This window comes from Pipistrellus hanaki, assembly GCF_964339955.1.
Source record: "Pipistrellus hanaki genome assembly, chromosome: 11".
Taxonomy (NCBI): Eukaryota; Metazoa; Chordata; class Mammalia; order Chiroptera; family Vespertilionidae; genus Pipistrellus; species Pipistrellus hanaki.
The window spans coordinates 52,512,848-52,524,579 of NC_140513.1; the positions used below are offsets into that span (position 1 = coordinate 52,512,848).

Sequence of the window (11,732 nt, forward strand, 5' to 3'; positions counted from 1 at the left end):
AAGTGCAGCCTGAAATCTGGGACCGGACTTCTGTGTGGGGATGTACCTCAACTGAGAAGTTGTGAAGTTCTGTGGGGATCACACTCTGCCACACACCAACTCGGCCACCTCCATGGCAGCCTGAAATGTCCTGTGGAGAGCTTTATAACAGAACTTAGGGGTTGGATATATGTAAAATATGTGAGATGTATTCCTGGGAAGGATAATATTTTAAACTTTATTATTCATTTATAACTTACTGAAAAAAAACTAAGATTTGCTATTTACTATCTACAAGTAAGTCTAAGAGAACTTTAAGTTCTGTACCTGGGTTTGTGTAAGTTGGATTTGAGGATATGCAGTATATGATATTCAGTGTAAATGTCTGGGCACAAGCAAACTTTCCAGGGAGTATTTCAGACTTGCAACGTAGTAAACCTGGTGAGACCAAAGTCAAGGTCTCCAAATATTAAAGGGGAACCCAGCTAATATCTCGGTTACAGGTGAAACAAGCACAGCATTCATTAAGGTGAATATATAATATGTTAAAAGGCAAATTGGAAAACAGGAGAGTAGGGGAGCAGGACCTAGAGGCCCGAGAGAGGTGGAGGGAATGTGCTGGGCTGATTGGAGGGAGGGGCTGTGGACACACCCTCTTGAAGCTGTACCTGCCCCAACTCACAGAAACCCTTTGTGACTCCACAATGCTCTGTGATGCAGGCCTGGCTATAAAGGCAGGAGTCTGAGCTCTCAGAGCTCAGTTGCTTCGAGCAGCATTGCGATTTGGAAAATGGATCTCAGTCTATTTCTGAATAGCCTACTAGAGTTTTATCTGAGCTTCAGCTTAGAACATTTATATGACAATCTGAGCTTCGGCTTAGAATATTTATATGACAATCTCAACACAATTTCCATCTTGGTGTTGAGCTTGTTCCTCTTCTTCATTTCCTTTGTGGGAATTCCATCAATCCCAAACTTCCGGAAAAATGAACATACAGAAAAGGTAAGGAACCCTGAGTGAGAGTTTAGTGGAACCAAGCCTTTGTGTTGACCTGAAAGCAGAGCAGTGCTGAGCCTCTGAGAGCCTCTGAGTGAGCAGAGGTTGCAGCCTGAGCATATTAAGTTACTGGGTCCTATCTGAGGGGACAAAGATGGAAGGTAGGCCTCAGATTATATGCTGAGAAAACCAAGTGTGGACCCCATAAACAAAGTCCTTCTTTGAGATTTTCAAAAAGGAAAAATTAAAAACATGTTAAAGCTTTAAAAATGATAAAAGAAACACAAAGTTCTATCAGTTAAAATGTATTTGGGTGGCTCAAAGAAACATTATTCTTAGATAGTATATGTCTAAGATTTCTAGGAAGAGGAGGAGAGAAATGAGTCCCAATGACCCATTCTTTCCTTTTTGTTCTCAGGGTCAGAACAGAGCCAAGAGGAGAAGGAAAGGTGGGACATGGAAAGGTAAGGTTCTGCCTATTCCACCTGAGCTCCCCAAGGGTGACCCTTCCTCTCTCCTTTCCATGAGGTACCAGGTCCATGATCTCTGTTAGTTGGTAAATACAACATGTCAGGAGACAGAGCCCTCATAATAGAGGCTCATGGAGATTCAGAACCTGAGATACTGCTCAGATTCCCTGCTCTGCTGTCCTTGGGTAAGAAGCAGTGATGGACATGGGCCATGGGTATTGCGCAATAGGTGTCAATAGTCAGAAGTTCTATCTCCTGACTTTGAGAAAGTGCTTTGGCTTCAGGATTATCAGATTCCTCTTTGTTGTAACCATTGACCCCTCTGCTTCACAGAGTGGTTTTGAGCATCAAATGCGATTATTTTATAAATGAAGCGACATACATATGGGGACCTTATTAATATCATCATTGACCATTTGACCTAATTCTTGGGGCTTTCAGAGTCTAATATCCCAATGGTCTCCCATAAAGGGATTCCTTTGTAATGCCTATGTGTCTACCTTCATTACATGTAATTCACTCTCCTGGTTCTCAGGTTCGAGATATTACCACAGCCAAGCAGAGGAGAAGGAGGAGAAAAGAGAGCTGATTTCTTTCCTAAAAAGGTAACTAGTCTTTTCCCTTCTTCCTGAGCTCTCTTTATCATGAGCTATGCATTTCCATGGATTCAGTGGAACCTTCCCTAGTCATGGGAGGGGTTGCCATAGGAACGGAAATGTGAGTGAATGCTTGGGATGAGTGCATTGTGAAGTCATGAATGTGGAGCAATGTGAAGGGCAGCAGGCTTCAGGTGCCCCACCCTCACCAGGCCAGTAGGTCCTCTTTTCCTTGTTTTGGTCCTGGCTACATCTTTTTACCTCCTGTCTCCTGCAGCCAGAATTATGATATCACCCGCTTTCGCCAACTTTTATGTCCAGACCCCTCCTGTGAGTTCTGTAATAATGCAGCTGCTGAAATTAATCAAATGGTGTCCTCAGAGGCCCAGGAAAAGTCTACTCCCTCTGTAGCCCCTGTGGCCCCTGTGGCTTTCACAGCTCCTGTGACAGCTCCAGTGCCTGAACCATCATTCAGTCAGTCATCTGCCTTCTCAACAATCTCTGAAGAAGAACTAACAACAACTCCTCTGCCTCAGCCTTCTCCACCACCTCCCTCTGTTCTATCCCATAACTCAATGACCTCCATGGGTGATTTTTTATCATCTTCACCACCCAATCAAACTATGCCTCCAGCGCCAGTGCACCATTCTTCACCCCAACGCAAAGACTTGTTCTCTTCGACCTTGTCGCAATCTGATTTCCATCAAGGGTTGCTTGCCCTGCATTCTACAAAAACCTCTTTTGGGGCAGACCCTGCAGCCAAATTTATAGATCCTAGACACCTCTTATTTCTCAGCCCTGATGAGCATGACTCAGCCCAGCAGCACATACATTCTAAGACCTGGGATAATCATGTAAAGCAAAAACTTACCCAGCTTTTTTGGGGTCTTCCATCTCTGCACAGTGAGTCTTTGTCCTCTGCTGTTCATGCCTCAGGTGACTGTGCAGTGTTCTTTAATAGCATTTCAACTACCTTCACAGGCCAAAAGTCCCCAGGACCTCCTTATTGCCTGCCTCCATCCTTGCCTGAGGTTCAACCTCAACCCTTGCCTCAAACCCTGCCTCAATCCCAGCACTTAGATCTTACTCAGATCCAACCCCAGGCACACCTTCAATCCCCACTCCCAATCCTACCATCCAGTCCCATTACTCAGAAGAAGGTATGTGAAGTGTTTTCCCACAGACCCAAGAATGAATCAGAATGTCTCACCTCATCTGAAACTAAGCATCTGGAATCCAATGTGTTGCCAAAGGAACGGGAAAGTTTGAGGGGCTTAACCTCTGTGGTTCAAAGATCTAAGGCCCAGGTTGCAATATCCATTGATCCTGTAGAGTTTCCTCTTAGGAGTGAATTTCGAGAGAAATTTGAGAGTCACCTTAGAGTGAGGCTCATTCAATACCACAAGGGCCAGCCCTGCAGGACCCATTGGTCTCTCTCACGACTTGAGCCAAAGAGCAGTTCTGATCTCTCTTGGGTCCCTGTGATTAAGGACCAGAGTAGAGAAAATCCAAATGATAGATTGAGCAAACCAGGAAGCCCCTATGGGAGGATCTCAGAGAAGTCTCAACTAGAGGAGTATGAAGGGAAGGATAAGGTACACAGTCAAGAGAATGATCCCAAAGTTTACCTGTTGAGTGATTCAGATAAGAATGTGGGAAGTGGCTCTGAGGTGATGAGCCTGTCAAGAGAAAACTCAATGTTTTCTGAGCAGAGTAAAACTCAGAGACAACTGGAAAATCTCTGGAAAATACATTTGAAAAAAACATTTGAGAAAATCAGTGAGGGTCAGTTTCCTGGGACTGTGCACAGTTCACAGCCCTCTATCAAGCAGAATCCTGTAAAATCCCACACCATAGGAGAGCAAATCAGTGTGCCATCATCGGTGGGTGGGCACTACCGCCGGGACACATCCCAAAAGCGTCCCTTGCTTGAGTGTGGCACACAGCAGATGCAGAAACCCCACATTCCCAAGGTTCAGATGAGGATGTCAAGCCTTCCCACCAAAGTCCTTGAATCCAAAGAACGCTTCCAATCAAAAGATACTGCATCTTTTTCTTTGATTAATACCACCTTTCCTTCTTCAACCAAACTGATTTCCAAGGTAAACACTAAATCGGGGGCCTTCATGCCCCTGAGAGGAAACTCTGACTCTCTAATTGGGGACAAAGCGGGAACAGAAAGTTCAGCTGATGACCTGAATTTACCTCTCCCTGTCACCTCACCGGTGAGCAAGAAAGGACATTCACCTGCTAATATCCAACGCACACTCTCAGAGGAAATCCAGAAATTTTTGAAAACCAAACCTATCAAAAACACCATCAGTGACAATAAAAGTCAGAGTCATTCTTTGATATCCAACATTCAACCCCCAAAGATGCCTGCAAGGATAGCAGGGACCGGACAGGAGACAAAGAATGCCCACCCACCGATGAATTCTAATGACATGGGCGGAAACAGGGAGAAATCAAAACCTGCTTTCATATCTAGCGTGTCCAGGGAGATAGTCAGGCCTGAGGAGCTCAATGCTCTGCAACTGAAAAGGAGTGACGTTTTGACAACCAGTAAGCCAGGAATCTCCCAAAGAATAAACCCAGAAACTACTGTGACCATTGGAAACCCACCATCTAAATTTTCAGTTCAAGCTCCTAACTTATCAGAACTTAAAACGCAAGTAATGGCTGAGTTAATGGTGAAGTTAAAGAAAAAGTATAAGCAGGCCCACGGCCAACCCTGGGACAATTCCAGTGACTCAGACAGCTGGACATACAAATCCTCCCCATCTCCTGCTCAGGATGTCTCCATTGCTGATGCAGGAGTGCTCCAGGGGCTGCATGTCCATTCAAAGGACAGTGCAGTCAGTATAGAGAAGCAACAGGAACCTTGGCTTCACAGGCATGAATTAAGAACCTGCCAGAATTTACCAGCAGATGTAAAGAAAGATACCATGCACTCTCCTCCAAAGCCTACAGGCTCCAAATCAGTAGAGCATGGTGGAGGAGATACAAGAATGAGACTTTCCCAACCTGGAGGGAAGACATTTCCCTCTCAGGATAAAGGTTTAGAGGACATACTTGGGAGCAAGTCTCCCCAAACCATATCACAAACGGGACAGGTGCCACCACCTCTCTCTACCTCCTCATTTGTGGGCAAGGCAGATAGCAATTTCCTTGGTAAAATGAAGAACTTTTTTCAACGGCTTCAGCCAGGAATAAAATGGAAAATGTCAGAATCCCCCCAGGAAAAAGGCATCCCCCTATCATCTGCACAGAGCAGAGGCCCAGAGAAAAGCACAGCTGCCTTTACAGGGGCAGCGCATGTCATATCAGACATTGGGAAGTCCTCAAGAGAGAAACTGGGGCATCAGCAGGCAGGAGCTACCAACTGCCCTCAAGAGTCCCTTCCCTCGGCACCACAGCCTGGGAAGCCTGTGCAGAAGGAAGCAGTGCAGGCCCAGGCAGAGCCAGGCCAGGGGCATCCTTCTCACCGCAGAACTCCCGCAATTATAAATGCCATGTCCAGCAGCCACACAGTTATCTTGGCTGGCAAGGGTTCTAGAGATACCATAAACGAGGACAAACACCCCCAAAATGTGGCATTAAAGCCACATCAGAAGGACCCCCAATCTGTGCCCCTCAAGGAGACTGTGCCTCCTCCAAGCCCCACCTGTAGGCTTCAAGCGGCCAAGGGGCCTCCAGCTGTTCCCACCACTGCTGGAGGCACTGCTTGCAGACATCAGTCTCCTCGATTTAGACACACAATGCTTCTCCAAAATTTCCAGCGGGAACCATTTCTCGCCCCCAAATAATCCCTCCCTAGAGAGGAATATGGGCTTGCCTAATAAATGACTCTAAAATAATAGTGATGTCTTCTCTGTGTCCTGTGTTGGGGGAATGGGTTTAGGGTTTCTCAGGGCTTGTGCTTAGGGAAAGAAAGAAGTTCAGCTCCTACTGATGGCTTCCTTTGGCTTCCAAAAGTGCCCTCGCTGGTTTGGCTCAGTGGATAGAGCGTCAGCCTGTGAACTGAAGGGTTCCAGGTTTGATCAAGGGCACATGCTCAGGTTGTAGGCTCAATCCCCAGTGGGAGGGTATGCAGGAAGAAGCTGATTAATGAGTCTCTCTCATCAGAGATGTTTCTATGTCTCTCTCATTTCCTCTCTGAAATAAATAAAAATACATATTAAAAACACACACACACAAAAAAGTGACCATTACCTAGAGCTAGAGGGCAGATGAGAAATATATATCATGTGCCCTCTCCCAAAGCCCACTTCCTCCCTGATGAGGTTTGAGGAGATGGGCTCTGTCTCCCACCGTAGCTTAGCCTTAAGGAACATGGATAGCAGCCCACACCTTCCCCTTCAGGGAATACATTATGTCATTTAAGGCAGTAGGGAACACAGGCCTTCACATCTCAAGATCATCAAGGACATATTATATATATATGAGACCTGAGGATATTTCTCCATTAATTTCTGAAGAGACTGGAAGTGAGGGTGGAAAGGTGGAGAAAGTAAGAGAGAGAAACATTGATGTGAGAGAAACACATTGATTGGTTGCCTCCTGTGTGTGCCCCTACCAGGACTGGGGACCCTGCAACCAAGGTACATACCAGGAATCAAACCCAAGACCCTTCAGTCCATAGGCCAATGCTCTCACCACTGAGAAAAACAGGCCAGAGTGGGTATATTTTTTTCAGAAAATATCAGTAAAAAAGAGACAGTGGCTCAATCATTATTTAGAATCAGTGATCAGATGATCCCACAGGTGGGTGAACCCCAAATGGGAGTGTTTGGGGGGATATTGCTGTGTTGGGGTAGGGACTAGGAAAAGCATAGACTGCTCAAAAATCTTTCTATGGGTCATGTTAACATGTTGGAAAAGCATACTTGAACCTTGATGCTGAAGTATGCCTACTGAAAGTCACCTTGGGGATGGGGTTCCCACCTCTGGGTATTTCTTCAGGCTGAGGAATTGATTATTTTTATTTTTATTTCATATTTACTTTTTGCTGAGCAAAAGCACCACTCATCTATCAGTGTTAGCAATGTTAACCACTTACCTCCCAAGTAAAATAAAGCTGAAAGTAAGGAAAAGATACCTTCGAGTGAGTGAGAAAGTATGAACAAATGAAGAGGAAAAAGAATAACATTGCTGGTGAAACAAAGATTTATGCCTCATCAGCCCCTCATTGGGAACTCTCTTGCTCCCAGCTTCCTAAAAGTGACCTAAACTCCGCCTGCCAAGGCTGGTCAGAGCACCCCATGGCACACTGATGCCTCGTACCAAAAAGGCCTGGTGTTAGTAGAGCTATAATCTCCTCAGAACACCTTCAGCTCATGAACCAGAGATGCGTTCTAGACACAGGTTTATAGATAGCTGAGGACTCACCATGGACTTCCATGAAATGTTTTTTTGGGGTGGGGGTGGGATGGGGGAAGGCAAATCCACATACATATCCACCCTTTCTAGAACTATACAGACTGAAACACAAAAATGGAATGAGCATTCTCATGAGCACTTCAGGTAGCTTTCCCAGTAAGGCCAATCCTGAGTGTAAAGAGAAAAAGCAAAACAATAACAAAATACAGAGCCCCTCTCACTACCACACTTGTATATTGGCCTTAACAGTGTCTGTAGCTAGGGATCACAGAAAAATGCAGACCAAAGAGGAACTAAAGGTGGAATGGAGCCCAAGACAGGGAACATGAAGAGGAGAGCAGGCAGCAGAAGGCTCTAACATCCACATGGACAAACAGCCAATAACACAGCCTCCCAGTTCCTACACCATCTCATCTTAGGGTCCTTTACTTCCACTCCAGTGCAGTCACTGCCACACTGCAGACCTTATTACCAGGAACGCCTCTGCCTCTGGAATGATATAGTCTGACCTTTTACCCTTTGGCCTCATCCCCTATCCTTCCAGTATAGATGCCCATTGTTAATTTTTCAATTCCAGGTCGTTCATTTTTCTACTCATTTCCTGTCAACCCCCAAAGCTCTTGGCTTCCTCCCTCACTAAGGTAGACTAGATGGTCTATCTAGTGACTAATATTTAAAAAGCTCCACTACAAGTCCCCTTGAATCCTTCCTGTCTGGCGAAATTTCAACTCTGTGTTTTTCCAGAAATGTCTTCCTATAAGTAACTGATCACTACTGGATTAGATCTCACAATTGATTCTACTGGTTCCAAAGAACTACCTGCAAATCATTCCTTCATTCCACAAACAATGCTCTCATGCTTACTAACGTGAACAAAACAAATGGAGCTTAATTCCATGTTTCCTTTGTCCATTTTCTCCCCAAAGCTGCTCAAATCCATGGCAAATCACTTTTCTCAAACTGAGGCCATCTCCACTTGCTCGACAGATGTGCTGGACACAAGGAGCAAGAAGCCATGAGATGGGGACTTTTCAACAAAACAAAACAAAACAAAACAAAACAAAACAAAAAACTTTCACATCCTCCTTTCCTTTTTCCTTCTTGTTTTCTATGGAAAGAGGTTTTCTTCCCAACCTCAATGGAATGACACTCCCTTATTGTGAGAGAGCTAAATTCCCATCTTGATGGACTGATGCCCCCTTGCCAGGTGTTCTTTGCCTCCCTCCTGCTCCTTATGAGGTACCCAATGTCTTTTATTTTTTTAAGTTTCTTAACAACAAATTTTTACACATGCATAAGTGCAGATAGAACATTATATATTTCCATGTACCCCACCCAACTTTCACAATTATCATTTGGCATGAGTAATACATCCTATTTTGACAATAAAGTGAAAAAGCCCATTGAAACATCTTGTCATCCATCTCTCAGACATATGCTATGTGCCCATGTCCAAGTTCCCCTTTTTCTTCGATATTCATCATGTGTGGAACAACGCACTTATGCACCACAGATGTAAACAGCATGGAGCTTTAGAGGCTTTGGCAATCAGTTCTGATCTGCCTTTTAGTCAGCACTGAGGAGTCAGTTGAGTGAATTCTTCTCTCAACTCCATACAAGAAGTAATCTTACAGAGTAAATCCAGTGCACAGTATTGCTATTCCTTAATCACACAATAACTATACTAACATGCTAAATGTATAAAAGTAGAAAACTAAAGAATTGGCATTGCTATATATTTTCAAATATTTAGAAGAATTTTTCCTGTTATGCATGAAAATGACTTAAACACAGATCAGACACATTTGTTTATCTTTTTTTCTAAAATGCCATTAAAAGTAAAACATTAGGTGAAAAAATGCTCAATATCACTAGCCACCAGAAAAAAAAAATGCAAATCACAAGCACTAGGAGATAGCAACATACACACACACACACACACACAAAGGCTAGAATCACAAAGTCAGGTAAGTCTCGCTGAGAATGTGGAGAAGGTGGAACCCTCACACACAGCCGGCAGGAATGAAAAATGGTGCAGCCACTTTGACAAATAGTCTGGCCCTTCCTCAAAATGTCAAACAGAGAGTTTCCATATGACCCAGCAACTCCACCTCTAAGTATACACTCATGCGAAATGAAAACACATGTCCACACTAAACTTGTAAACAAATGCTCACAGCAGTAGTATTCAGTATTCATAATACTCAAAAGGTGGAAACAGCCCAAATGTCCATCAACTAATGAATGGTAAATAAAATGTGGTATATCCATGCAATGTAATATATTTTGGCAATAAAATAATACATGCTATAACATGGATGAACTCTGAAAGCATTATGCTAAGTGAATAAAGCCAGTCACAAATGATCACATGTCATCCTATTCATATGTAATGTCCCAAACAGAGAGAACTAGAGAAATAGAAAATACATCAGTGGTTGCTTAGGGATGGAGGTGGGGGAAGAAAGGGAAGGAGAAAGATGATAACTAGAGATGATAAGGTTTCTTTTTGAAGTCATGAAAATGTTTAAAAATTCACTAGGGATGCACATATCTGTGAATATATTAAAATCATAAAATTATACACTTTAATGAGTATGGTATGTGAGCTATATTTAAAGTTCAACAAGTAAAATATTTTTAAAAAGTAAGTACTTTCGAAGAACAAATAGGGCAAAGGAGAAGACAAAAGATGTCAACACATTTCCGGGAGATGGGAGTCCAGGTGAGGAGCGGTAAGTGAGTAGCAGAGCAGGGAAAGTTCTGGCAGACCCATCACAGTACAAAACCCCAGGAGACGAATGACCTGATGGCACCAGACAAGAAATGAGGGGTTCCACCTGGTAAACATCTTGAATTTTTGTTCTGCTATTGTTTTATATTATGTATAATTTTAAAAAATATATATTTTATTGATTTTTTAGAGAGGGATAGAGAGTTAGAAACATCAATGAGAAAGAATCATCGATCAGCTGCCTCTTGCACACCCCCGACTGGGGATGTACCCACAACCAAGGTACATGCCCTTGACCGGAATCGAACCTGGGACCTTTCAGTTCGCAAGCCGAAGCTCTCTCCACTGAGCCAAACCTGTTTTGGCTATGTATAATTTTTTAAAAATTTTTATTCTTTGGTGGGGGTAATTTCACTAAGTGAAAATATATGATATGGTGAATGGGTGAAGTTGGAAGTTATGTTCGAGAAATCTAAAGGGCCCTGTAGGGATGGTCAGATCTGCTGGGCTGGATCATGGGGAGATGGGTTGCAAGTTCTCCAGTAATTTGTAAAATCCTTTTGAGAAGTTAGTGTGCTTCATACGTGCAATGGGTGTCAGGTTTCTTGCCTGGGACAGAATCAGATCACTGTTTTAAGGTTGGCATTGCACACTTCTGGGGTCTGGGTATGGTGGTGATGGTGGTAGCTACAAAAATCAAAGCTAGAAATCTCAAAGGTCAGGTAAAATTCAGGAAAACAATAAATGGTCCATTTAAAAAATGTACTTATTTGAAAATTATATGTTTTGAAGAGTTGCATGCATGGTAAAACCATAATCCCTTTATCCGGATTTACCCACTAACATTTTGGCGTATTTGTGACTTTTCTCCTCTCTGATATGTCTCTGTTTCTGTCTCCTTCCTTCCCTCCCCTTTCTCCCTACATATGAACAAACACACATATGGAAAATATGCATGCATTCCTATATTCTTGAGTTCCTGTATTGTGCATGTTCTCTTTCAATATTGTATATTTCTTTAAAAGATTCTCTTACATACAATACAGTTATCCCCGTCAATAATTTAACAATTGGCATAAAATTTCTAATTAATGTCCCATTCATAGTCTATTTTTGTCAATGTATTGAGTAGTCCCTTTGTGGCTTTTTTAAAAACCTCCATTACAGGATTCAGTCTAGAAGCACATACTGCATTGAGTTGTCATGTGTCTTTATTCTCCTGGAATCTGTCTCAGGTTCTCAGCCTTTCCTTTTGATGGCAAGGCTATTTTAAAGAACATATTCCACTTGCCATTTTCATAATGTCTTCTCACCTAGAAAAAATTTGGATGTAGCTTATCTTGTGCAGATCTCTAAAGGATGTTTTTACAGCTCTGAGATCTAGCGACCTTAAGGACCTTCAGGGACAGTCTTGCTATAAGAACGTGATTCCAGAAGTACAAAGGTAAGTGGAGGGGTTTTTCTGAAGAGACACCTCCAGCAGACAAGGAAGAATGCGGGGGAGGTAGGGCTAAGGGTGCACCTTGCTTTTGGATGGAGACAATGGTGAGGCTGTGGATGCAGGAGAAGACACACAC

The 11,732-nt window shown here is 43.2% G+C and overlaps 1 protein-coding gene across 1 annotated transcript; it reads left to right on the forward strand.

Annotated features, from left to right (window-relative positions):
• Nucleotides 1–1,130: 1,130 nt before the first annotated feature.
• Nucleotides 1,131–5,848, forward strand: LOC311630301 (spermatogenesis-associated protein 31D1-like; the record flags this gene model as incomplete). The annotated part of the gene is made up of 3 exons (XM_084899161.1): nucleotides 1,131–1,137; nucleotides 1,395–1,440; nucleotides 2,320–5,848. 3 exons carry the CDS (start codon nucleotides 1,131–1,133, stop codon nucleotides 5,846–5,848), a joined length of 3,582 nt encoding a protein of 1,193 aa, XP_084755287.1.
• Nucleotides 5,849–11,732: the final 5,884 nt, after the last annotated feature.